At 46.2% G+C, this 27,994-nt stretch overlaps 2 protein-coding genes across 5 annotated transcripts; one reads left to right on the top strand and one right to left on the bottom strand.

Annotated features, from left to right (window-relative positions):
- The first annotated feature begins 92 nt into the window (after positions 1-92).
- Positions 93-4,700, top strand: LOC119551451 (lysosome membrane protein 2). Of its 2 annotated transcripts, none has more exons than XM_037860796.1 (7): positions 93-1,198; positions 2,275-2,571; positions 2,632-2,723; positions 2,780-3,007; positions 3,190-3,462; positions 3,516-4,107; positions 4,169-4,700. In XM_037860796.1, the coding sequence occupies exons 2-7, from the start codon at positions 2,289-2,291 to the stop codon at positions 4,513-4,515; spliced, it is 1,815 nt and encodes a 604-aa protein (XP_037716724.1). In that variant the 5' UTR covers positions 93-1,198; positions 2,275-2,288; the 3' UTR covers positions 4,516-4,700. The 2 variants fall into 2 exon arrangements, with proteins under 2 accessions (XP_037716724.1, XP_037716725.1); XM_037860797.1 differs by lacking the exon at positions 93-1,198 and adding an exon at positions 1,773-1,912.
- A 355-nt stretch (positions 4,701-5,055) lies between these two features.
- LOC119551450 (myosin heavy chain, non-muscle) lies at positions 5,056-27,071 on the bottom strand. Of its 3 annotated transcripts, XM_037860795.1 has the most exons (15): positions 26,960-27,071; positions 25,795-26,056; positions 20,991-21,206; positions 16,958-17,114; positions 14,389-14,510; positions 12,562-12,585; positions 12,185-12,208; positions 11,463-11,555; positions 8,664-11,403; positions 8,265-8,569; positions 7,642-8,172; positions 6,284-7,579; positions 6,058-6,221; positions 5,811-5,944; positions 5,374-5,519 (listed from the first exon to the last, which is right to left on the bottom strand). In XM_037860795.1, the coding sequence occupies exons 2-14, from the start codon at positions 25,924-25,926 to the stop codon at positions 5,854-5,856; spliced, it is 5,895 nt and encodes a 1,964-aa protein (XP_037716723.1). In that variant the 5' UTR covers positions 25,927-26,056; positions 26,960-27,071; the 3' UTR covers positions 5,374-5,519; positions 5,811-5,853. The 3 variants fall into 3 exon arrangements, with proteins under 3 accessions (XP_037716721.1, XP_037716722.1, XP_037716723.1); XM_037860793.1 differs by lacking the exon at positions 5,811-5,944 and having other exon boundaries at positions 5,056-5,519; XM_037860794.1 differs by lacking the exons at positions 5,811-5,944; positions 12,185-12,208 and having other exon boundaries at positions 5,056-5,519.
- Positions 27,072-27,994: the final 923 nt, after the last annotated feature.

Raw genomic sequence — 27,994 nt, forward strand, 5'->3', positions numbered from 1 at the left:
GCTGCTGGTTGCTCTGCTCGCTTGCTCAGCTCGATCTGATTCCGTCCGATTCCGACGTCGTAGTAATAACTTGTTTGGAGGGCAGTACGCACAGTCCAGTCCAGCCGAGAACCAGTGCCAGTTCCAGGCCCAGCCCGCTCTCTAATCCCCGCGAAGATCGCATCGCCGCGAAACACTCGAAATCTAATCGGTTCAATAGACTTCCCTGCCAGATAGTGCGTGGGCAGGCCAGAGCATGTAGCTAATCGCGGCAAACAACTGGCAAGTGGATCAACCGGCGGCAGTGGGCCATACTTATACTCCGTGCCCAGATAAACGAATTCCGCAAAGGCAGTCCGTCGTTAATTGCTGCTCTTCGCTGGAAGTGGCCGCGGAAACTGAGCCACCCCAGATTCGGACCCGCACAGCTGGGCAGGAAAACTTCAGTTCGAGTGGAAAACCTGCTTGAGCTCTAGCTCCAATCACAACTACAACTACAACTACGACTCCAGCTGCAGCCACAACAACAACAACAACAACAACAACGCGCAGTGCGCGATCGAGCCCACAAAAGAGACGGCGACAAAACAAAGAAGCAGGCGAACAAAGAACGCAAGGCAACAAAAAGAACCGAACAGAGGGAAACAGAGAATCCATCGCCAGATACAAGATACCAGATACAAAACAAGTCGGTCGCGCAGCATAGATACATAGGTAGTGCATCCAGCAGGAGCATCTGTGAGCAGGGGAGCGGGTCTAGAGACCGATGCCCGAAAAATTCAATAAACACGACTGTGTTCAGCCAGCGTAAACACGACGAAATTGTTAATTAAGACGCCAAATGTTTGGCAGACTTCGAAAGTGCAGAGCAGCGGAGTAAGCAGCGAGTGAACGTCGAGAGAGAGTGCGCGGCAGATAAGCGGATCCGAATCCGAATCTGAATCGTGAGGTGTGGGTGCAGTTCGTCTCTGGGAGAGTGGTTCCGTTTCCAACGTAGCGCGCACGTTTGCGTTGCCCACCGAAAATCAGCTGGTGCCCCAAAGCTCATTTCAAGTGCACGCCGATCGAGATAGCGCTCCCATCTTCTGTCGCTCTCCCGCTCAGTACCACCCACTCGACCACCCCCGCTAACGCTATCAGTCACTGCCGTGCTTCTGAAACCGATTCGGGAGAGCGCAGTGGAAAGTCTGAACCGTTGGCGACTTTAAGAGCTCCAAAAGTAAGTAAAAAGTTTAACAATATTTACGACACCCACAGAACTTGCCCATTCGCATTGGTTTCCAGATCCAAATAATTCTACATATATAGGATCCCAGTGCTAGATAGCTTTCCCATCTTAGTACATATCAACAATTAGCATTAAAAAATATTTCTACAACCTTTTTGTTTGAGAAAGAATGACCAAGTGGGATTGAAAACAAAGTTTAAGGCCCCTTAGTCCTATCGCATTAGAAATCAACTAAATCAACAATCAGTTAATCGTTACACGTCCGACCGATCTTTTTTCAATCCCCTTCACATTTCAGTTCATGATCGTATTATTGGAAAATTTCAACGCTCATTCTGCGCCTTATCATATGCCGTCGACCCGATTTCAAAGGTGGCGAATCCAACTAGAGCTCAACTCTATACATATAGAGTACTAAAATGTGTTGTTTCCAATTAATAATGAATTAATGCCTAGTAAGTATGTACCACATATACTTGCAGGAGCTGCTGATAAGGCAAGAGTATATACGGTTGAACTTTGAATTCAGCACGGGCAGAACCAGCAAGCTCCGGAGGTTCGACGGCTCTCGGAATTAAAACCCCGATTAGTTCGTGGAAACATCTGTATACGCATGGTTAAAATCTGTCCGTCGAAAAAGATCAAACTGAATTAATGGCTTAATAATTATTCCATTAAAGTTAGAATTTACTTGCGCCATAAAAGGTATAAATTAATTGGTGTTAGTCGGAGCAATTAAAATGGAGGTGTTCGGGAGTCGAGTCTTATTATGTGTTCAATGAACCCCAGTTTCCTATATATAGAGCCCACCCTGATAAGCTAATAATCGTGCCAAACAGATCCCTTTGTTGCGCCACGTGTTTAGTATTTACAAAGATAACATATATATAAACTGAATATGAATGAACATGACTTGGATTTGCAATTAAGTCAGTGTCCACAAGTCATAAGGCATCTTACATAAGTGTAGGGATGTGGGAACCATAATCTAGCGCTCAAACCCCAGCGCAACAACATAATAACAGAATGATAAGAAAGCAATGTTACAAGTGTTACTATACTTTCAGTTTACGACGATAACATGTCAACCCCCCACAGCCACAGTACATTGCCATGCGCCAAAGACCCTGAGGTGGGCCAGCCTCGTAGTCGAGAATCCGATCGGACAGTGGCCCCACCCGCAATCAAATCCCTTACACTAAACTCCACACAGAGCAGGACGGGCACGGGCAACTTTGGAGGCTACAGCATGACGAACGGAGCCGAGAAGCCTACTGTGCTGCAGATGATACTGGAGGCCTTGGGCCTGCGCAATCAGGCACAAAACCGCGAGCCAACGTCCAAGGATATTGGTACCCTGATAAGTTAGTAGAGCACTCTTGACAAGCCTGGCAAGCTCGATTAATCCGCTTCGACTTTTCCAGTGCTGGGCGTGATGTTTCTGCTTTTTGTAGTCGGAGTGACCGGATTCTTCGTAATGTGGTTCACCGAATATTACAACAACACCATGCTGGAGGTAAGTCTGAAATGCATCCTGCTATCATGAAATTCATATTTCTAACTGATCCACAGAACCTGATACTCGCCGAGAACTCTGACACCGCCAAGAGTTGGCTTAATCCTGATCCAAAGTTTGATACTTTGCTTAAGGCACACATCTTTCACTACCCCAACATCGATGACTACTTGGCAGGTCGTGCTGATAAGATAAAGGTTGTGGATGTGGGACCTCTAACCTACCAAGAACACACTGTTAAAGATGAAGTTTCATTTAACAAAAACTTCACAGTTAGCTTCCGGGTAAGGCTCCTCACTTATAAAATGTTTACTGCCTACCAAGTACCACTCGCACTTTAAAGCATAAATGATGATCCTTTGACCAGAAAAGTCGAAATAAAAAATATAACAATTTGAATTGCCTTGTAACAAAAAGAATTACCTCATTAATAATTGTATTGACATTATTAATCATACTTTTTCAGGATCGAAAGTCTTATAAGTTCCTGCCCGAGAAGTCTGCTATTGGAGAGCACGAAGTGGTCAGGGTGCCCAATGTGCCACTTATCTCTGCCGCGGGACCTGTTAAACGCATGAAGGTCGTTGAACGTATACCTGTCTCCATGTTGATCAATCAATTCAAGGAGCCGCTCTTCAAGAATCTCACAGTTTTCGACTATCTCTGGGGTTATGAGGACAGCATCATCAAGTTGAAGTCTTTGGGCAGAGGCAGGCGAAGATTCGGTCTTCTAATGAGCGTAGGTAATCTTATGTGTTCGTTGATCAGCGTATTAAATCAGTTTTTCATTAGCGCAACGGGACCAGCGTGGATTCCGTTCAACTCAATACGGGCGAGGACGACATCACCAAGTTTAGCGTTATCACCCAGTTTAATGGGATGCCCCAATTGGACTATTGGGAGGGAGAGGAGTGCAATCGCATCGACGGATCCGAACCCTCGATGTTCTCACCGCATTTGCTGCAGGATCGCAGCACCGTAAATGTGTTCCTCCAGGTCCTGTGCCGCAAGGTTCCCCTGAATTTCGAAAAGGAGGTTACCATCTACAACGACATCGACGTTCTTCGCTACCGTACACCAATGGATGTATTCGCCCATCCCAAAAACAATTCTGCGAACGCGTGCTACTGTCATAACACGGAGCTCTGCCTGCCCAGCGGAGTGATCAACGCAACCAAGTGCTATGGCGATGCGCCCATCTTTCCCTCGTTCCCGCACTTCTTCACTGGCGATCCGAAGCTATACGAAGACTTTGAAGGTATCGAGCCGGACGCAGCGGTGCATCAGACCTATGCCGACATCCATCCTCGATTCGGCTTCCCCATTAGCGGAGCCTCACGCGTCCAGATCAATATCATGTTGGACAAGACGCCAATACTGAGAAGTAAGCACAGAAGAGTTAATATTTTCATTGTAACCATACTAATAGCACTGTCTTGTTTCAGATCAGGGAAGACGACTGAAGAACGCCACCATCCTTCCCCTGATGTGGATCGAGATCACCTCGGGTGACTTTTCCGAGGATGTGCTCCATGCTTTGTACATAAGCACCTTTGGCCTGAATGCCATTCAGCAGACTCTCAAATACGGCACCCTGCTCATATCGGTGACATCCTTCAGCCTGATCGTGGCCGGAGTCTACTACCTGAACAGCCGGCGGGAGGAGCAGCTCCAGGAGAGCAAGTCGTCCGCTGAGCTGGAAGCACTGAACGGCGAAATCGTCGTGGTACACCACATCGACATGCCCGTTCCGCTGCCCGCGCAAGAGGGTAGCAGCCACCGAGGAGCGTAATAGTGCCATTAGTTAGTTAGGGGCGGGTAGGGGGAAAGTTGTTCAAACTTATTGAGATTTTCGAATTTGTCAACGCTTATCTTAGAATAGTTTTTAAACAAAAGTCGCCAGTTACCTGTAGTCCGTAGTGATCTGATATATGTATAGTATATAGAAACGTTCAATAAACTGTTAATTATCTTTAACTTTATGCTTTTTAAAATGACCTTATACTTTAATTCTAGCTTCTCTTCCAGATTACCACAACTGCCCAAAGAAAGATACGTTTCATGTAGCAAATATTTTATTGTTTAGTTCTAAACAAAAACGAAATTCGTATATTAGTTGCGTGTTCAACATTTGATTTCCTGTTCGGTTCTGTTTCTGTTTGAAAACCATTTTAGTTGTTAAATGCATGAATTATATATTGCATCGAGTACTTCTATGGATTCTATATTAGGTTATTAAAAAATGTGGAAATGAGTGTCCTGCTGATTTAGTCTCTCCATTATGGTGTTTGTGGGTTTGTGTAGTTCAGAGTTAATACGTTTGTTGGTTGAATTTGTGTTGTATAATTTTAATTTTATTTCGTTGGCTGCTTCAATCCGCAGACATTCGAGGGATGGGAAAATTCTTATGTGTTTATGTTTTGTATAGAGTGGGGAGTGTTTTACAACATTGTTTTTGTTTTTTGTTTACGTTTTGTCGTTATAAAAATGTTGGTTTTGTTTGTTTACGTTTTAATTTAAGTATGTATAATAGTTTATATAAAAAATAACAGAGAAATTATATAAAAGAAACATTAAATATAATCGTTTATTTTGCTCTTCATCTTCACCTTCTTCCTCCGCTTCAACTTTATCTCCATCTAATAATTAACGCGTCAATTGCCAGAATCCTCTCCATCTAATGATTCATCCTGCACCGATGAGTCGTCCCCGCCGCCGCCGCCGCCTCCTCCTGCGCGCTTTGATGAAGGTGTGCCCGTGAGCCGGCTGGAGCTGAGACCCATGCCGCCGGTGCGTCTATGAAAGGAAGACCACGAGCAAAAATTAGTATCTCGGTTCGCAATATATTGTTTGTTTATGGGTGAACGTGCAGTGCAGGGGCAACAGATAAATCAAAACAGAGGGAACGTTTAGGGGTTCACGTCTAAGTACTACTTTTTAAGGTAGTTTGGGGTGAGGCACAAGTTCGCACATTTGGACTTGATGGGGTGATCCGTCCCTAACATGCAGAGAGTAGACGATGTTGTGGTTGCTGGGTTCGGTTGACATTCACTGGTTCTAAGGATCATGGCGAACAGCAGCACTTACAGCCTACGAGAAGGAAACGAAGCAAATCGAAGCGAAACGAAACCTAATGCAGACCCTCACAATTCATAATTAGTGCGGCATCCTTTTTGGGCGAATATGCCTTGGCCTTTTCAGTCTCGGCCACTTGTATGGAGCTTGAACCAAAGATAAATTTCAAACAATAATCAAAAATGCAACCCGAAGAGACACCTAAGGAGACTCCCATCCTGATCATGGAGAAATTCACCCGACACAGAACCCAACTTACCGTAGTTTCGTTTTGAGTGAGTTAATCTCACGATTCATGGCTTCCTGCGATTCAATCATGTCCTCGCACTCACGCTGGTACTTGCGCTTCTGCGTCTTCTCCTTCTGCAGCTCCTCTTCGGTCTCGTCCAGGTTGCGCTTGAGCAGTTTAATGCGGCTATTCAGCTGTGATAACCAAAAAATACTCTTTAATAGCAATTCCTTAAAATGCTTTATTCTTCACTTACCTTATCCATTTGCTCCTTGTGCTGGTCGACATGTCTCCGTTCGTCCTCGATGTTCATCGTAAGCTCCTTAATCTTCTTGTCCATCTTGCGGTTGGCCTTCTGCTGCAACAGTCGCTCCTTGCCCTCATTCTCTAGCTGCTCCTCGAGGTTGGCGATCTTGGCCTCGAGCGTGGCAATCGTGGCCTTCACCTTGGTGCGCTGCGCCGTTTCGATTTCAGCAAGCTTGGCCTTTAGCTCCTTGTTTTGGCGTTCAAGCAGAGCACGGCCGTTCTCGTTCTTTTGCGAGTTGGATTTCTCATTGGCCAACTCGGTGGTCAACTGCTCAATCTGCAGCTGCGCCTTACGGCTGCGGTCCAGCAGCACCTCTGAGTTGGACTGTTCCTCCTCCAGCTCTTCCTCAAGAGTGGCGATGCGGGCCTCCAGTCGGCGCTTCTCGTCGATCATTAAGGAGCCCTTGTTGGCATTATTGGCAATTTCCTCGGCCAGTTCGTCGCGCTCCGTTTCAGCAGCACGGCGCGCCCTCTCTGAGCTGGCCAGATCCTCGGTCAGCTGTAATACTTCTGCCTCCAGGGCCTTGACCTTACGCTCGGCCTCTTTGCTCAGCGCCTGCAGCTCCTCCTTGGCGGCTTTAGCCTCCTCGGCGTCGCGCAGCGCGTCCTTCACTTGTGCTTGCAGCTTCTTCGCATGCTTCAACGCATCCTCCTTCACCTTATTATGCATCTCCATTGTGGTCTCGATCTCCTTCAGGTCGCCCTCCAGCTTCTTCTTTGACGCCACGGCGGCCGTGCGTTGCTTGCGTTCCTCGTCCAATTCGGTTTCAAGATCCCGCAATTGTTTGACGAGTCCGCGTCTTTTCTCCTCGGCGCCTTCCTCCTTAGCCAGCAGGTCGCGTTCGAACTGAGAGCGAAGGGCTTGCATGTTGACTTCCAAGCGCAGTTTAGCGTCTTCAGTCAGTTGCAGATCGTCCTCGAGTTCTTCGTTTTGTGCTTTCAGTTCGGCCAGCTGAGACTCTAGCGCCCTCTTCGCCTTCTCCAGCTCATGGACGTTCTTGTCAGCGGTGCCCTGGGTGTTGGCCAGGTCGTCGAGTTCGTTTTGGAGGGTCTTGCGCTTGCTCTCGAGGTCTTCTATCTTGTCGAATGCTTCGTCTAGCTCGCGGGAAACCGACAGCACCTTGGTCTCCTTTTCGCGCGCCTCCCGCTCTGCAGTATCGCGCTCCTGGGCGATCTGTTCTGATATGGCTTTCTCCTCGGCGAGGATCTTGTCGAAGTTCTTTTGCTTCTTCTCCAATTCGAGCACCTGGCGAACCACATTGTATTTGTTATTAGCTAGCGATTTTTTAATGACCAATCACGACTTACCTTGGTGCGTTGCGCCTCCAGCTCAATTGTGGCATCTTCAAGCTCCGACTGAATCTTCTTTTTGCTCTTATCGAGGCGGTCATTCTGGGCAATTAGTTCCTTGACCTGGCGCTCCAAGGCTTCGATGTCCTTGTTGAGTCGCTTCTTGCCCTCCTCCAGTTCCTTGGCCAAATCCGCGTCTTCCTCGGCCTTCTTTTTAATTTCCTGCATCTGCGCGGTGACTTCTGCCAGCTTTCGTTCGTAGTTACGCTTGGCTTCATCATCCTCCTCGAGCTGCTCTTGCAGAGCTTCTTTTTCTGATTCGATCTGACGCAGCTTGGAGCTGAGACCCAGCTTCTGGCGCGTTTCCTCCTCCAACAGCTGTTGGGCTTCGGTGAGTTGCGATTCCATGTTGCTCGCAGACTTAACGGCGGCCGATGCCTTTAGTTCGGCTTCCTCCAGCTGGTTTGTTATGTTTTCAGCTTCCTGCTGCAGTTTTGTGCATTTCTCCTGCAGTTCCGAGCGGGCGCGTTCAATCTCAGCGAGTTTGACCTGTGAAAGAATAAGGCATGTTACTTATTGTTTCCAGAAGTTCTTCATTTTGATGAGCTCAGACACCGGTTACTTTTCCCACGACTGTTTACCTGCAATTCAGCAATCTGCGACTCTGCCTGCTTGCGCCGGCGATCGTTCTCTTGCCGGGAGCTGTTGACGCTTCGCAGTTCGGTGGCCAAGTCGGCGTTTTCCGCCTCCAAAGTTCCCTTGGCCTTCTCGAGGACTGTCTTGGCTTTACGTAGGTTTTCAAGCTGGTCGTTAATGCCGTTAAGCTCCTGAGAGTGCTTGTGCCGCATTTCAGCCAACACGCCCTCGTGGTTGACGGTCTCCTCTTCCAGCGACTTTTTCAGCGTGGCTAACTCCTGTTCGCGCTTAGAGCGCAGTTCCTGTTGGGCTGTTTGTCAAAAATATATTTATTATTATTTTTGTAAAATTGTTTATAAGGAGTTGAGCGAATTTTTGATTAACAGGGAGATGTGTAGTCTTACCGGCTGTGGTGTCCAGGGAGTCGAGCAATTCATTCTTGAGGGCCTCCAGTTCCTCGCTAAGGTCGCGTCTAACCTTCTCTGCCTTTGCACGGGCTGCCTTTTCGGCCTCCAGATCCTCTTGGATCTCGGCCAGCTGTGACTCTAGCTCGCGCTGAGCCTTCTGGGCGGTGGCCTTAGTGGCAGACTCCTCATCGATGCGCAAGAGAGTCTGGGTAAGTTCCTCCTCACGCTTGGCCAGCTGAGCCTGCATTTCCTCCACTTGGACGCGGCGCTCGTTGAGCTGCTCTTTGAGGTCGGCTACTTCGGTCTCGATTTTTCGCTTAGATCGGTCAGATTCTTGACGCTGCTGTTGATCCTTGTGCATGCGTTCCTCGAGCTCGGCGATTGTGGCCTCGTGTTTGGCCTTCAGCTTGGCCAAGTGCTTAGCCTTCTCCTCCTCCTCTGCAAGTGTTTGGGAAAGATCGTTAGCGCGCTCCTCCAGTAGCTTTTTCTCCTTGAGAAGCTTTTGGTTCTGGTCGTCGGTTAGGGCGAGATCTTCTTCGTACTTTTTAATCTTGGCGTCGAGCTGAACCTTCTCCAACTGCAACTTCTGACGGGCTGCCTCCTCTTCTTCCAACTGCTCTTCCAGATCTTGAATATTCAGCTCCAACTTCTTTTTCTCTCCTCCTAGGGCCAGGACGCGTTCTTCCTCTTCTTCGATGCGGGTTTCTAGCTCCTGCATCATATCCTCTAGTTCCTGCTTGCGCGCCATTAGTCGGGAACGCGACTCTTCGGCCTCAGCGCAAAGCTCAATTTCGGCTTGCAGCTGCTCAGCTAGAGTTGTCTTCTCCACCAAAGCCTGCTGGTACTTGCGCTCGTACTCCTGTGTGTTTTTGGCCAGAGTGTCAAGCTTCTCGCGCACCTGCTTCAGCTCATCCTCCTTTTGGACGAGCTTCTCCTCCTGCTTGGTCACCTCCAACAGAGGCTTGACTTTCGTGTATAGACGCCACCACTGCCAGTTGCGAAGCTTGAGGTAGGCGGCGCAGTTACGCTGGATGATTCGAATGGCGTTGAGCTGCTGCAAGCGCTTCTGGTAGTTGCGACGCGCGAGGAAGCCACGGCAGAAGGCCTGGAAGTTGACGATCAGGTCGGAGATCTTAAAATCACGCTCCTCCTCTAGGTGAGCGAGGACGCCAGCGCGGAAGAAGATCTTCGACTGGCCCACTCGATACAGGTTCGAGTCGAGCTCCAGCGCCTGAATCATCTTCTCACAGGCCTTCTTGCCGTCCATGAAACCCTTGGGAATCACGTTGGGCGTGAGCAGTTCGTAGCGTTGGCGGAACTCCTGGAAGGGTATGCGATTGGGGAAGCCCTGTCGGCAGATACGAATGCCCTCGAGCACGCCGTTGCAACGCAACTGGTCGAGCACCAAGGGAGCATCGATCTTGCCGGCGCGCTTCTCGTGGTTCGGTATGATACAGCGCACAAAGTTCGGGTTCGTGTTGCGCAGCGTGTCCATCAACTTAGCCAGCTGCTCCTTGTACAGATGCGACACGGTGCGGAACATGCCCTTGCGGGTGCGGGCCCCGAACTGAGTATCAGTCAGGGCCTGCTGTGCCATGCCAACGATCTCCGCATCCTTCCAGATGTTCACCACGAACGGATCCTGCGAGCCCTGCAGCAGCGACACGATGTTCTCGTTCAGCGGGTCCATGTTCTTCATCAGCCACTTGGCCGCCGAGTAGTCAACGCGGCCGGCGTAGTGCACGATGGCAAAGTCGGCGACACCGCGGAAGTCGGTCTTCATGAACTTAGGGTGCATAGAGTGGGCCGAAACGAGTTTGTCGACAAACGTCCTGTCGGTGGCCTTGGGGAACCAGCACTCCTCATCCAGCAAGGCCATGATGCCGCCGGGCTTATCGATCAGATCGATGGTAGGCTGCAGATCTAGCCCGAAGTCAATAAACTTCCACTCAATGCCCTCTCGCTGGTACTCCTCTTGTTCCAGGATGAACATGGTGTGGTTGAACAGCTGCTGCAGCTTCTCGTTGGTATAGTTGATGCACAGCTGCTCAAAGGAGTTTAGCTCGAAGATTTCGAAGCCGGCCATATCGAGAATGCCGATGAAGGAGGCGCCCTGGCGCTTTGTGCGGTCCAGAGAACGGTTAATGCGGTTCACGAGCCACTTGAACATGCGCTCGTAGCACGCCTTGGCAATCGCCTCCACGGCAAACTCCACCTGCTCCTTTGTTTGGGCTTTCGTGACAAAGTCCCGTCCCACTTTAATACGTGGCGTCAGGAAGGCCCGAGTCATGTCCGTCACACTGAGGCCGAGCAGGTGCGCGATTTTCTGGGCCACCGTGTTGTCCGGCAGCGTGGCCTGGTCGTTGTTGCGCTCCTGACGGAATTTCATGCTGCCGAACAACAGAACGGCGCTCACGATCCGGAATATCGAGTTGAAATCCTCGGAGGTCATGCCCATAATGTTCATCGACTTCACCGTTGCCTGGAACTCGGCGTAGTCGTCCACGCCGGGCACGGGCAGGCTGCCGTTGGACAGGAATGCATACGACTTGACGTCATCGAGTATGAACTTCTCGCGCTGCTCCGGCGTGGCCCCCGCCAGCAATTGGTAGAAAATATGGAATGTTCGTTCGTCCTTCGCTTGACGAATGGCACGCGACTTCTCCAGCAGATAGGTTTCGATGTTGGCCCCCGAGATGAAGCCCGAGGCATCGAAGTTGATCCTGATGAATTTGCCCTGCAAAGCAGCAAACGATAAAATACATTTTGTGGGCAGCAAGTTAGGGCCCCACTTACGAAACGCGAAGAGTTATCGTTCTTGACGGTCTTGGCGTTACCAAAGGCCTCCAGTATGGGATTCGCCTGCAGCAGCTGTTGCTCCAGCTCGCCCTGTTCAGAGATAAAGAAGATTATTTTAGGACGATGTGTTATACGGTCTTAAAGGTTAGGGGTTAGGCACACACATACACAAAAACAGTCTAAACACAGAAAATTCTTGGGACAAGTACAATGACATCACAAGCAACACAACATATCTACGCAACTCGATAAGATTAGTCTACGAAAGCATGCAAGAAGAAGCCGAAGCCAAGCTAAACGAAAGACAATGAACACTGGACGATTTCCTACAGCTTCTCAATATCAATGCCGACGCAGTGACTCAATCCGGAGTTTACCTCTGGACAATCGGGATTAACCTCCACCACCTTCAATCCGTTGGATACCTCGAATGACTGATTCTGACTTTGGGTCATAATCTTGACTCTTATGTACTTGTTTGTGTTGACCGAGAAGTTCTGCAATTAGGTGGGAATGGGATTATGGGAGACGGGATGGATATTCAGTACTTTCTCGAGGACTCGCATCGTTCACGCTTTTCGGTCAATCCAGTCTTGAAATCATATATATTTACAATTCAAACTATAAGGCTACAAAATAAAAAGATATATTTACATCGTACATATGCTACACAATTAATATTAATGGTTCGGGATTGATGGACGTTAAGCATACTTTACCGCAAATGTCTCTTGATGACTACTCTAAAATTGCGTTGGCATATGTAGTACAAAGAGGGAGCAGATCGGATCAGAGCAGAGCAGAGAGATGAGATTGAGTAGATGAGTGTTGGCTTGGGTGGGACGACAACAAGGGAGACGAAACGAAGAGTTGGGAGAGTTCATTTGGAAAGGGTTAATACTAATGTTTAGGTCACAGTTGAAGGAATGAAAAAGCAAATAAAGTTGGGCACAACAGAAATAATTTCGGGAACAGAAGTAGACAGAGGGAGTAAATTGACTTAAATCAAACATCGAATGGGGTTAACAAAATTCGTGTTAATTTCGAAACACAAAGTGGGATAACATTTTTGGATTGTCAGTCCTAAAATACTTACAATGAGCACGGCGGGATGCGGCACCTGTTGGAGTTGTTGTCAATTGGTTGGAGGTGTTGAGGTTCGGTTTTGGTTTGGTTGTTGGATATTTGGATTGATTGTGATATTCGGCAGCGTTTTATACAGATTATATACACAAATTATATAAACATATATAGCAATTTGAGCAGAGTTGAGAGTGAAGACAACAACCAAAGTCCAATGTACAGGGTGTGTGTGCGTGTATTTATAGGTGTGTGGTGTGGCATAGTGGTGTGTTTGTGTTTAGGACATGAAAATAAATAAGATCAATAAATAAATAAAAAATATAACTATAATAACTTTATAGAGAAAAAAAAAACGATACCATTTCTTAAACAAATGCAAAGATATACCAATGTTTGTTACTCGGCTTTTCATATCGCTTCTCTTATCTATAACTGATAAAAAGTACCACCAGAAGACACTATTTTCTAATCAAACCAACCGAAATGCCCTTCGATTAAGTTCAATTCTACCGTAACAACAACTCTGGATGATTCAGTCGTTGTTGTTTGCCTTCGCTGTATATCATCTATCATCAGCGTCTATTTATGGGAGTTAGAATCACAGGTATTACTGTGTAAAAAGAATGTTTTTTTTAAAAAAAAAAAGGAACTAACTTTAAGCATACTGTAAATGAGTCGTTTACAAAATCCCTGGACTGTTACAAGTTTAGTTAACCTTCTGTTAATCGTTGATCATGGAAAAATAAATGATAGGTAGGCTTGTATATCTCGCGCACTTAGAAGCACCTTAAACATATTTGCAGCTTATCACGTTCACAGCAGCAAAGTCAACTTAACTTCGGCCGCAGCCTCTGTAGTACGCTCATATAAGGCAGTAAACGCATAAAACATAACGAAAAGTGTGTTTGGAGCTCAAGAGCAGCTTGTTTGTGCTGAAAAGGATTGACTGTGCAAGTCCAAAAAATCACAGGCAAAAAACTGTTTGCTTTTCCCCCAATTATGGTTATGGCAAACCCAGCAGTAGCAAAAATCGCACAGAGAAACCATTGCTACCCCAAAAAGTGAATCGAATGTCGCAATTTTCGCGATTTCATTTTAATTCTTTTTTTATCAATTGCCTTTCCTCTGCAATTCAATTTCAATTCTCGCATCTTTTTTATGGTGTTTATTTTATTGCTGTAAATGACAAAATTTGTCAGCAACTTATGAATCTTGATTAATGAAGTGTGCTTCGGCTCCCCTATAAAAATATATAAACCAGCTGCCAAGTGATCAACCATCCAAATATTAAAGCGTAACCCTCGGCCATCCACCATATGGGGAGAATTGAATTTGACTGAAGTTGTTTCTAGCTCTATGAGGCTGTTATTGGGGATGACATCGTGATAGTATGCTTTTTCTAAAAACGATACATAAAAAGTATGATGCCAGCGAACCAAATTCTATCTTGCCCCTGTGAGCTTACTAAGTGAAAAACCTAAATGATATTGGTAACTTGAGACCAAATAGAATGAACGAATACTCCCACGAAGAAGTCAAAGATTCGAAGGCGTATTAAAGACACTTTGCCGACGATAATCACATACGTGTTTATGTAAGCGTCGTGCATCTCCCGCGAACGTTGTTTGTCTAATTAATTACAATACCAAACAATAACAATTGTCGGGCTTGCGTGCCATTAATGTGAGTTTAATAAGCATTTTCCAGTCACAAAAACCATATGGAACTGAATATCTGCGGCGGGTCTCTCCAACGCACCCTCCCACAGTGGTGGATACAGCTTTGCATTTGCTTCGATTCTCGGATGGACGCATTTCGGTTTCTGCGCTTCTGTACTTACCGCACCGGAGCCCTTGGGCTTGGAGGCTGCCACATAGGCCAGAAATTGGATGACCTTCTTGGTGTTCTCCGTCTTGCCAGCACCCGATTCGCCAGTACACAAGATCGATTGGTCTTCGCGATCTGCGGAAGAGAGGGGGAAAGGTTTAAGTGAGTGAGTGACACACTTCATTAACGGAACAATGCGGCTGACCTGCCAAAAATGAAATTAAAATGTAAAAAGCCAAGCTCAGCTTTAGGTTTCAGTTGACCCAAATTCAACCGGGCAAAAACAAAGCCAAAGACAGAAAAAAAGTACACAGTCGTGGGGAGCGGGCGAAAAATGAGACATACATCAATTGAAAATGAAAACAAAAACTGTTGATTTCAGTCTGCGTATCTGAAAGATACGAAAGGCAACAGGCAGCAGCAGCAAATTGCTGTTGCTCATAGCTATTGATATGGCGCCAATGATCCCATCTAGAATATAGCGAACTAGATTTGCACTGCACCCCGGGATCACCCCGCCACATGGCAGCCTCGTCATACGATCCAGTATTGAGCTAACCACAAACTCAGGCAGAGAGACAAGCGATTCAGATATATTCACTCTGATTGCCATAGATTTTGAGGCACGGAGCTCTACACAGCTTCCACATCACGACCCCGTACTTATTTATTATTATGGATAAAGCCGGTCGCATATTTATACATACTACATTCAATATCCGACCATAAATGGGCCGAAATTTATATCTCACCACGTCATTTTATGGGAATTTTTCGTTGGTTTTTGTGTCTTTTTGTCCAAATCGAGTTACTGCATAGAAGGACGTATAATCATAATTTTAATCATTCAAACACAGCAGTAAAAAGGTTTACACAATCCTTTGCGCCCATAACCTAAACTCATTTTGAGGCTCCGTCAAATTAAAATTAATAAAAATAAAAGTACTTAAGTACTTTACTTTAAATACTTTCGAACAAATGTTTTTTTAAATAGTATTCAAGATCTGACAAAGGAATCAATTAAACAAATGTAATTCTCTTCTACGTGTCCCACAACAAACGAACAATGAAAGTATAATAAATTCTATCACAACTTACAAGCTATCTAAATTTATATTGATAGAATGTTTATAGAAGATAAAAAGTAGATAACCTATCGATGACAGCCCTAGCTTATTTTGACCACAAATTTGGAAAATATAATACTCGCTGATCATGTGTCAAATAGAAGACTCCACTCCCAAAATAAATTCTTGATTACACAACTGAAATAACAAAGTCATGCGAAACATCTGTCCGATGGCGGACCTTACGCGGTGGTTAAAGCTGGTATATATGAATGTGCACATAAGCATGCAGTTATATACCACATTAATACAGGCAAAGTCAAGGCGTGTCATTTTATCATGAACAAGACTCGTATGACATTGGCACATTATGAGCAGCTGGAAATATAGCTCGGAATGGAATGCCATAAAAGTTGCAGTTCGGCGGAGTCGGGAGATTTGCGATTGCCACGAGTCGGGGGAGCAGCTGAAGAAGCCCGAGAAGATAAAGGTGTGCGGCGATTGTCCAGCTCCGCAACAGTCCCCAGATCGGCTTGGAGCTGATTGTGGTGCGTGTTTCAGGGCAATGGAGTCAGAGGCGACGGGGTTGGGCTAAGATTATTTAAAGCCGGCGAAATAAATCAAAGAAACGGCCACTCCCCAAAGGCTGTAAAAGCGAACTTCTCAAAAAATATGTATACCGAGGAAATACAATCAGGCAAATGTGCATAAACAGAAATTTATTAAGCGTCAAATATGGAGAGCCAGACTGAGGTGACGATTTGTTTAAACATTTCCACGGCAGCAACAAAAACAAAGATGATGATGGGGCAAACAAAGTTGCCTGCTGTCCAAGCGGAGCCGGGTTCAGTTTTAGATCCAAATATGGTAATGACACGTATACGCAATATTAGTTAACCAAACTCAAGCAGGGGGAGCACACACATATGCAGGGAACCTATAGATATAGCCTCAGTAAGATATGCCTGGCCTCGAGCGGGAGTCTCTGCTGTGCCAGCACCGCGTGAGTCATCTCCCGGCGCGGCGTTACGCTTGGATCGGACATGCAAACCATCGAAACTCACTGAAGCCCAAACTAAAAGCAACAGCAGTGAAAAGGAAATCAGAAAAAAATGCCATTTGAAAATGCAAGCCGAAAAAGGAAACCAGTTTGTGATTAGAAGAGAGCCAGTCATTCAGGCAACAGGAACACATTTGCAGATGATTCACGGCCCGCTTTTTCAGATGGGAATGGTAATGCACCGCCGTGGAATTATTTCTGCAAATTGTGTCATATTTGGAGCCCCTCTCCAGCGCGATTCGTGGAAAAGCTCTTTCCAGAGTTTGCCAGGTTTATCTTATCAGCTCGGTTTGGGTAAACTTTTTGCTTGTTTATGCGGAGAATGGAATTTTCGATAGGGACCAGAAATCGCGCACCAGAGAAAACAAGAAGGGGCTGATAATGCTCGCATTTCCCCTCCAATATCAGTGTGCCGCTAAGTAAAAAAGGGAAAGTAAATGCAGCGAGATACTCACCACCCAACATGTTTCTATAGGCACTATCCGTTATTGCAAATACATGCGGAGGCACTTCGTGTCGCTTTATGCCCTTATACCGTTCCATAATCTTTTCCGTGTAGATCGGTAGTTTCTTGTACGGGTTGACCACAACGCAGAAGAGACCGGAATATGTCTGAAAGAATAAAATGTTTAAAATATTAGTTATGCTTTATTTCATACACTTCCTAGCTAAGAGGTGCTTCAATTTTGTATTTTTCTTTAGAATCAATGGAGAGATAATCTAAGGGTAACTGTGCTTAACTTAACAGTCTACCGACACACATTAACTGCTTTACTGGGTCCCCAACAAAATCTTACTCCTTGATTTTCCAGGCTTAAGGTTGCTCATTTTCGAGCTGGATGTGTTGCCCATATAGTTATGTAGTTAATCAAAGTGCGGCTTGGGCCAACGGCTGCCTCAGAAACCGGCAACTGATGTTCAGTGGCCTAGTTAGTGTTGCCCAAACTCACACACACGCTCGCTTGGCTATCTAACAAGACATGTGCTTTAAAGTTGGCCAGCACCATAAACAGCGAACGCATGTATCTGTATCCGCCGCTCTATCTGTATCCGAATCCGAATCCGTTGGTGGTATCTATCGAGCAGCAGCCTACATAACTGCGATTGGGACCGAGACTGCGGCGTGGGCACTAAGTATGCGGCTTTTGCTATTTGTTGTACCATTTAAATATCTGGCCAAACATTAGATGCGAGTGCTGCGAACTTCACAGCGGCGCGCAAAACTGCCGGCCCACACAGCTTGAAATGGAAAGTACCGCTGGTAAAAATCATAGTGGAGAAAATCTCTTCAAGTCTTTGCCACCCAGGTGAGGGTGATGCGGAGGGCAGAGGAGAGTGACTCACAGAGCCCCAAATCTACAACAAAATCACGTCTTACCAATCAGCCACCTTGTACGAGTGTGTTTGTGTGTGTGTGCGTGTGTCAGGCATCCAAAAATGGCATAAGAAATTGTTTTTTCAGTTTCTGTTGTTTCTTCGCTGTTTTTGGCAACCGTTTAGAAGTGGCCGTGACTCGTGACGATGTTTGCTCCACTCGCCTTTAAACAATTCGGCTATGCTCGTTTGAGTCATTATCCTGATGCATACATCTACCGAGCCCCTGAACGTCATTAATCACTGAAACCTGCCCTCATATGAAGCCTTATATGGTCAGCCGATAAGTCAAATCATGAAATGTATGCAAATTCTACAAGCGGTGGCAGGGCAATTAAATTACAGCGAGATTTATTTGTATCTGGGGTGGAGGGATGAGGAGAAAGACCAGTCACGGTAGACGTGAACGGCTTATCAATGAGGCTTGCAAAGAATAAGAGCCTGATGAACCTCCGAAAGAAGTTTGGCATTCGGACCCTCTCAAATTAGTCACCAAAAATGTCGAACGTTTAGTGAATCCGCTTTGGTCGCGGCTTTAAGGCCTTATGTGGTCAATAGACGTGTTGCAAGCAGAGCACAGCAAACAGGGCCAAAAGCGACGAAAAGCAAAACCTGCGGCGGCGCCTTTTATGTTAATTACGTTCTCGAGAAGACACCTCCGTCGGCCTTCCTGCCTACCTCCCTCCCTGACCACCATTCCACCCCCTCGTGGGGGGCCTCTGCTATTAGTGCCAATATTTGCGAAAAAATTGCTCAGCTGATATGCGAGGAACATAATTTATTTGCCACAAAGAGCACGCTTCGTGTGTTGGCTCATTTGCAGTCGCCATTTGAATCTGGCCCAGGGAGCCAAGTGCCACAGCAATCCCCTATTAATACGCCGTTCTGTTCAGTTCGGCTTGCCATTTCAATTAGCGCATCTCAAAGATAGTTAGAACGAACGGGAATTGAGATAGCTGCAGCTGCCAAGGCGCCAACGTCATCGTCTCCTGTCGCCGCTGCGTTGTCAAGTGCGATTCTTTTGGCTGCCAACGCAGCTGAGCAGAATGCAAACAGAATATGGCCGAGTACAAGCTGCCTTTGAGCAATTGCACCCAGTCACCCGGTGGACATAAATCAATTAATTGCACCAACAACAGCGGCAGAAGCAAATGTTTTGTGGAATATTTCAAACCCAATTTCACTTTTAATCAGGCGCAGCAGGAAGAGACGGGGCTGGTCGAGGACAAATGCTTAACGGAATCGCAAGACGACACATTATTCAAAGACACAACATTTAATTTTAAGGCAAGGGAACATTAATTAAACTTTTGAGATCTAAATCGTTTCGGATTTTTGGGACTGTCCACATTGCATGACTTTATTTTATGGCCAATTCAGTTCGCTGAACATTTTCATGTCAAACAAATTGGCCATATTTGCGGCGGTTCTTGTTGCTGATTTTCCGAGGTGTTGCTGAGGTGTTGACAATTTGATTAGCATACGTATATCCATAAGTGAGTCGCCATGGGTGTGCGTGTGAGTGCTGGCCGTGTAAGAGTCATTCTTCTTGCCGACGCATATTAATTAGGCTACAAGCTACCGGCAGTCGGCAGCTGCCGAGCGAATTAATTTAAATGAAATTTAAAAATCGAATTAAATGTCAACAAATTATAATAATTATGCCGTTAGGCGCAGCCCCCACAGCACAGCGCCTCTATATCTATCCGTATCTGTATCTCCACCTCTGTCTCCGTCTCTTTTCCCGTGCAACAAGTTAGCGGGCAGAGCGCGTCAGCAACAATTGGCAGCGAATTAAATGGGACAAGTCGTGGCAAGAGCGCGAAGGGGCGCAAGATGAGTGCGTGGCGTGGTTGTGTAAACGGTGGAGCGGCGCTCGAATTGGCCAACAACAACGACAATGCCAAGTGCGCTGAAGCATGGCCGGCCAACAACAACATAAACAAATTTAAAGCAGTTTGCGCCCACATCAAAAAGCGGCAGCAACAACAACCGTTTGGGCATTAAATTAAAACTCCCAAAGCGAGAGAGCGAAGACTGCGATAAGTGGCAGCCGCAGAACACAAAATATGTAAAAGCGGCACATAATTTGTTATAAAACAATAAAAAGAAGAAACAACGAACCTGCCACATGGCGGCGAATAGAAGCAGAAAGAAAAGAAGAATCAAGGCTAAGAGGCAGTTGAAGCCAAGTACTTTGGCGAAATGCCTAACCAACAAGTTGATAGAGATTGCTTGGTAACGAAAGAAGAGTTTTCTAATAACGAAAGACACCATTCGTCAGGCAATTAAGTGTACTATTTAAGCTGATAAGCAATCAACGAAATTAATAAAAAAAAAAATCTGCTGCTATCGTATGGGAAAATCTTGGGCAGACTTCTTAAATGTATTTCCTAGTTCAACAATTAGAGTTGGGCTTCAAGCTGATAAGTATTCAAGTAGATTAACGACCCTTCATTTGAAGTTAATTTCATTGGTCAGGAGTGGCAGCTTAGGCATGTGAGCCAGAAAATCTACCCCTTTTTTCGGGGGAATAAGTTATTTGATCAGATAAATCGACATAAATTGAAGTCCGCAATTGCAGACGCTAATTCAATGATTTATATAAGAAAGAAAGAAAAGAGGGAGGCGTAGCCCCAAAGCAGCTGGAATTTATGGAGCCGAATTCAAATGCGCCACTTGAAATTCGTTTCTCATCGAATCGAAAATTAACTTTTTGCTGGCTTTCTATCTACTCAGACCAAAACGCTTTTGGCATGCCAATTAACAGCGGATATGATTCGCGGGAAGAGTGGGGGCGAAAGAGTGAGTTAATGTTTATAAATCATTCGGCCTGTGACGAATGCACCGAAGGATTGAGTGATTGAGCTTCGGAGTGTCAAATATTTGTGAAGCTTTTAAATAAACAGGAATGCGATGAGGCAAGACGGCTCGACAAAGTTTTGCCTTTCAAAATTTCCAGTTATAGGGGAGGGCTGTTTACTTAGAGGCATCATCATCATCATCATCACCATCGTCACATTGCCGGCAGCTGGCGCGGCGGAAACTTTGGGGCGGCCAACACAAACATAGGGTGTAGAATATGAAATATAGACTATAATTCGGGGTACTCACATAGATCAGGCCAGAGTAGTATCTGTCCTTGATGTTGTGCAGAACGGAGGCCTCGTTCAGGCACGTCAGCTCGGCCATGTCCTCGACTTTGTCGAACTTTGGCGGATTCATCTTCTGTATGTCGTCGCGCAGGATCATCACCCGCTTGCCGGTCTCGGCCAGCTCCACTTCGACCTCGTCGCCATGCTCCCGCTTAATACTGGCGGCCACGAAGCCCTGAAAAGAGATAGAATGGGTTAATCACGGCTGCAATCTTTGTTTCCTAGCGCTTTCTTAGCCCGGGAAGGGGCAGCCTTATGCAAAATACAGCTTGTGTGTGTATTTTTCGTTTTACATCTCAGCGGGTACGCGATAAACACAACAAGTGCAGCGACGCTGCATGAGTCAAGCGCCAGAAGAAGAGCCACTCAGCCTCCGCTCTCTCGCTGGCAAGTGAAATGCATAGGGAAGAACTGCACCCATTCAAGTGGCCCAGGCAGACGGAACAAACCGAGCCAACAGAACAACGGGAGGCAGATGCAACTGTCTGCCTGTCCGTCTGTCTGCCCCGCCCCTTTCCCCCTCCGCCCCTCGATGCGTAGCAAGTTCAAGGCGCAGATTTCCGTATGTGGCCATCACAAATTTCGGTATTAAACTGCTGGGACCGTGATTATCTGTATCCAAATCAGGGCGATACTATAAGTGTGATTCACTCTCGAGTCTTCTGCGGAATTTTCCTCCACGAAGGAACCCTGAAATTCAATCGAACACAAACAGCTTGGGAAAGCTGCACCAACAGCCAAACAGCTTCAATTAGAAGTCAAGTGAAACAACAACAATGGGGAGCATGAGCATGCTGCACGCGGCGCATTGACATTAATCAAATCAGGGGCAACCCGTAACTCAGTCATTAAAGGGTAGAGTGAAGTGCCGCCGCTGCAAACCAGAAATGCATTAAAACCAACAACGGCCCGCTGGAACAGAGCGGAGCAGGAGCATCTGCAACGCATCCCAGCCCTTTCCAGACCGGGTCCATTAAGTTAAACACGCACACGCCCCAGCGATCAGTTTCGGAAAAACCCGCGACGCGCTGCTTCTCACTCATGCTTTGAGTTATCTTGGCGCTTTTCCGGTACCAGGGATAAACAGCCATAAGAAAGTCGTTATTCTGGGGCGGATACGACGGATATGAAACCATTTGGAGCGCATAACGAGTTCGTTTAAATGCCCAACAGTCGGGCGTGCAATCAACACAATTAAATTTGCCCTGTGGCGAATTATTTTCGACCAGTGATAAGTTTATGATCGACACACGATAAATCCTGTACGTATAGGCGTACGTGAGCGGAACGATTTACACAGTTGCGAGTACTTTCGCTGTGTCTAAACTCATTTTCCAACGAACCAACCTCCAACCGCCCCCTCCCAGCCGACTGTCTGTTTTGTGGGCAGCCCTGTCAGCTTGGCAAAACATTTGCGCATAAAAACGTTTGACAGTTTGGACACACCACACACAACAAGGCTTTGCGACAGTGGCAGAAGCAGCAAAAAGTACGCGAGTCCGAAATGCTGTAACTGCTGCCCCGCCAGTTGGTCCATGAATCACGATCTTGGAATGCCCCGCAAGAGATGAATTGGAGTTATCGACCAAGGAAATTAGCCGAAGTTGCTCAGGCAGGCAGCGAGAGGCTGGGGAAAGAGCTGGGGCATATGAGGTCATCAGTCTCGGATTCTCGCTCAACGGCATCTCGGGCATTCCGGGCAATCGGTGGAGCGAAGCCAAAGAAAATATAAAACAACACCTACAAACAAAGCGAGCGCTGATGATGATGATGATGATAATCAGGGAGGCGGGAATCGAAGGAAGGAAGTTGGGGCGGGGGAAGTGTGGGAGCCCCGATCCGGGTTTGACTATTTTTGGTCACCCAATCACAACCTTGAACTTGCCAAGGGATCTGCCGAAAAGCAAGCTAGCAGAGAGCACTGCGGCTATGGCAAGATGTATCTGTAGCCACTATTCACTCTCTGGGAGCGTGTGGTTTTCGCCAACTTCTTTTGTTTACACAATGCCGAAAAGTAAATACGAAACGAATAACGAATAGGAGGTGCCCGGAGGCCCCATCCTCCTCTCCAGATCCGAAATGCGAACGAGCAGAACGACGGATGGATGGGCCCATTATAATTTGTTACTCTTTTATTTTATTCCTTCGCTTAATCGATCAACACATATGCATGTGTGGCGATGAGAGGAGAGGGTAAGAAACGTATATTACACATACGTGATACGAGATACGAGGCGCAGGTTCGTTGACCGTAAACCGGACGGACGAGAGTCGAAAGCTGGCTACGTTTGTCGTTGCCGTAACCGAAAAGAAAACACTCACACTCACACTCGCGCGGCAAGGCATCTCCGCCAGAACCCAGAAGGGCGCGGGCGGGGCAGCGGAGTGGGAGTGGTCACAAACAAAGTCCAAAGTGGTTTCTGCTGGTTATAAATACAAGTAACACACAGACACGCTCGAAAATATCAACAAACGATACCGGGCGCATGTGTGGGTGTGCAGAGACCCCTTAATGATCGGCGTTCGTTACAATCGATTCGATTCTCTGGGCATGACGAAGGTTAAGCCGACTTCAATTTGGCTAACAATATAAAAAGTCTCGAGATTGGTCGGGGGGATCAGGCATGCAGGAATGCCTGAGCAACATCAGAGGATAAGAACGGAATTAAAACTTAAGAAGGGAGAAAAATTAGAAAAATAAACCATTCCGCCGTGTCTATCAACAATTCATTCCATTCTGAATTTCTTTCCAATATCATTGACCATGCAAAAACTAATTTTGGAAATGTCAACATATCTCGGTAACAAAAGTTTATAGTCTCCAGATTTATAAACTTGAGATCGCACGATCAATAAGCAGAAACCATATTTGACAATTGGAACCTTAATTCCCAAAGTTGTTAATGAAACCCCTCTCGAAATACTACTATGATTCATAATATCCAAAAGCAACCCACAAGACCTGCGAAAATATCGCTGATCAGTAAACAAAACGAAATCTAACCACGAACAAAAGGGTTCCTTGTGTATCCACGAGTAAATAAATGTATTGGATACCACGTACGTGGACTGACGCTGACTATATTCGACGAATTCCCTTACATTGCGCAAAGTTGGAACAGTTGCTGGAAACGATGCGAAATGAAGCGCGCTGTTCGGTCGAACGGATTGTTGACACAATTGGCGAATACCCTTTTAACCAGGTCCGTTCCCGTTAAACCGTAGCTGTATCTGTATCTGTTGGACATTCCAGCAGAGCAACAGTTTGTGCTACATGCAAATTTCTTTACATTTCTCGCCTGTCTCATGTGTCGCCGTCAGACCCTAAGACTTTCCGACTTTTAGACGGTCCGTCCGTCCGTCCGACGGACAACTCATGACAATCGAGCGTTTGCGGTCGTTTCGTTATTTTCGTGTTTGTTTCTTGGCTTTATCTCTGCCGCTGTTTTTTGTGAGATTCCATTGTAAAGTAAATGTCTGTTTAAGTGATCGCGTAATTACACAAAAATGTGAAGTTGTTGGCTTTTGTTTTCGTTGCTTTTATTATATGAAGTCACCCAAAAGTGCTACCATTCTATTCCCCGGAATTATCTCGGGCAAATAAAGCAATTACCCACCGGTCAGGGGAGGAAAACGCGGCTGCTAATTTTATCTGTTTAGGTTTATGGTCTTGAAATTAAGTCTTTGGAATGCAGTTGAATGACACCTGAAAGAAATCTCCTCAAACAGAAGACGAGAAGAATGGAACAATCGAAATTAGCAAAACAATCCAGCTTGTTATCATATGGCTGGAACCCAGGTGACCAAAGTTTCGCGATCGAGTTTCTGGGCCAAGAGTGGGCGCAGAAACCTCCGAGGGCAGTCATTCTTTGGCCCAATCTCAGCTCGTTTCTTCGCTGGCTTGGCTGAGTGTTCGTTTGAGCCACACAAGCAAATCGAACTCACAAATACTCGGCCAGCTTGAAAACTTGTTTTGGCCCGCTCTCACTGGGAAATGTGAACAGGGAACTGGGACCATTCCTGCACCACTCTCCGCGAAGGTGAGTCAGTGAGTCAGAGAGCGTCTGCATGCAAATTGGTAGCAATGGGCAAAGCCTCTTGGCGGCAAATGGTCGCGGATTTGACCAAGTAAACCGTTAAATCGGACACACTAATGCAGCCAGGTGATGTGGTTTCGGCATCACCGCAGGAGAAACGAGTGATTCAGCATCGACGGATGTTTACTCAATTTTATCACCGCGCTGCGAAAGTAATGAAAAATTCAAAGAAGTTGGCCCGGTTAAAAATTAAAAATAAACGCCACAACGGGGCGTGATTCATAAACGATCGATGAGTGAGTCGGATGGCTCGGAAGGTGTTCGTTGATAAGGAACCCAAAGCCGGGCACGAACACTGCGCAAATTGATTACAGCATGTACAACTGCGGTAAAAGTTATACGACTACGTGTTGAGTCGCGTATACTTTAGTATCTATAGATAATTTCTTTTTGTTATTTTATTATTATCGAGTTTTAAAAAAAAGATTATTTTTTCAACACTATTTCTTTTCTAACCATAGCGACATTTATCAGTGCTATTACTTTGACCGCAGCTGTAGCCGTGTTCCTGTTGCTTTCTCGCTATCAATAGGGTTTATGTCAGGTAATTCGGTGTTTCGGGCGTGGTTCCCATACTGCGAGCTGAATCAGCCAGGGTGGAAACCCCTGAACTCTCACAGGTTTAGGTAGATCTGGACCCTACAGGTACGGGCTGAGCAGACTCACCTGGTTCTCGTGCGGCACCCACACCAGACGCTTCTGTGTCCACTCGGCCTGTGTGGCCGGATCGTTGAACTGGTTGCGCTCCACCGAGAGGTACTTGAGCTCCGGATCGTTGCGATCTACTTCCTCCGACATTTTGGCGGCGTTCTCGGTGGCTCCTCGCTTGGGTCCCTGCGGCGGTTAATTAATAATTCCTTGTCCGGTTGCGTTGGTAAGTAGTCGGCTAATCGGGTAATCAGCTTGGTATTCGGCTGCAACGCACTTTCTGTCGGACAAAACAAATCGATGAGAACAAATGAGTATGTTGTTTCGCTCGTCGCCGAGATACAATATTTCGCATTTATCTCGCGTTCGCGTTCTTTATCTTGGAAGTGCGGCACAAAACGGAGGCGGCGAGAACAGCGCGCGGCGAGAGTTTCAAAAGGGAGAGCGCGAAAGAAAGACCGAGACGAAGACGGAGACAGAGAAGAAAAAATATGGCCACACATTTTCATTTTCTTAAGCCAACGTTGTCGACCGTGGGCGAGGGAGGAGCAGGGGGAGGGGGAGGGTAAGAGGTGATTTAGCGAAAAAATAGCGTTACGTAGCAATTAACCATTAACCAGTTTGCATTTCCATTTCCGAGGACTGCAGCAGCCAAACACTTTCGGAGTTGCGGATACTCCAATTTCGGCTGTCTCAGTTTCGGAGCAGGTATAAGCGCGGCTCTTCTTCTTCTTCGTCTCCTCTCGCTCTGCCTCTCCCACTCTGTTCGTTCTGCAACACCGACACACTGCACACACACACACCGCGCTGGGAGCGAAGTTTTCGCATATTCGCATATTTCGCACATAAATGTTGTTTCGGTTTTCGTTTTTATGCTCCCATTTCACCGCGTCAGCACCGCGGTTGCAAATTCAGCCGAATTCAGTCCCGCATTCGCTGCATTTTGCGGCGTCTCTGCCGGCGTCGGCACGGCGTCACGTCGCCGGCGACTTGGGCGTTGCGTTGGGGAATAATCCTACGGCCGCTGCGGCATTTCGCTGTTTTTCGGCTTTCGGTGTTTGGCCGCGCCGGAGGACACGGAATCGAGGGCGATCTGCCGCAGCCGCAACAAGCCTTTTGTGCGCTTTTCGTTTGTTTTGCGACAGCTGCACTTCCAGCTCACCACACTCACAAACACACTCACAGAGACTTCGACCGCAGTAGGATGGCGCACGTCTGCTCGGTTCAAATTTTTTTTTTTCTTTGAATTCGTATTTTGCTGGCGGCCAGTGTGACGGCTCGGCGGTACTCTTTATACCCTTAAATACCAAAAATATTCCAAACGGTCACACTGCCAATAATGTTAACTAACAGAGAGTTCTGGCATTTTTTGATGTTAACAGCAGAGCCCTGTTGTGAGCGTTTGCTAACACGCCATCTACAACTTTGAAAAGAGAGGTGAAGAAACAATCGATTTAAATTTAATATAACATTTTTACTTTTTCAATTTCAAAAATATTCGAAGCGAGCCCAAAAATAAATGTAAAGTAACAGAGCAGATCCGAGCTTTTCTAACACGCCATCTACAACCGCGAAAAGAGAAAAAACAATCAAGAATACCTTCTCAAAATACCAAAAACAAAATACCGAAAAACTCGCTAAAAAAGGATCGGTGATCGGCGTGGTACTTGATAGGATTGTCGCTTCAAGAAGAATGTCTAAGATTTAACATGAAAATGGGTTGAAATTTTGGCCCCCGCTTAAAAGAAAATCTTGAATGTAAATTATAAGAGAATTGAACCACAAACTTATAGAGGTATCCCACATATAAATCGGTATCCAATAAGTCAATATATGGAGTTTAGAAGAGTTTTAGGTACCCATTCTAAAACCCATTAGAAATACGAAAAAATCCAACATGAAAATGGGTTAATATTTTGAACCTCGCTTAAAAGTAAATCTTAAATGTAGATTATAAGAGAATTGAGCCACAAACCTATAGAGGTATCCCACATCTAAATCGGTATCCGATAAGTCAAGATAAGGAGTTTAGAATTGCAGTTTTAGGTAATAATTCTGAAACCCATTGGAAATACGAAAAAATTCAACTTGAAAATGGGTTAAAATTTCGGACCTCGCTTAAAAGTAATCCTTGAATGTAGATTATAAGAGAATTGAACCACAAACTTATAGAGGTATCCCACATCGAAATCGGTATCCGATAAGTCAAGATATGAAG

The sequence above is a fragment of the Drosophila subpulchrella genome, chromosome 2R (genome assembly GCF_014743375.2).
Source record: "Drosophila subpulchrella strain 33 F10 #4 breed RU33 chromosome 2R, RU_Dsub_v1.1 Primary Assembly, whole genome shotgun sequence".
Classification (NCBI taxonomy): Eukaryota; Metazoa; Arthropoda; class Insecta; order Diptera; family Drosophilidae; genus Drosophila; species Drosophila subpulchrella.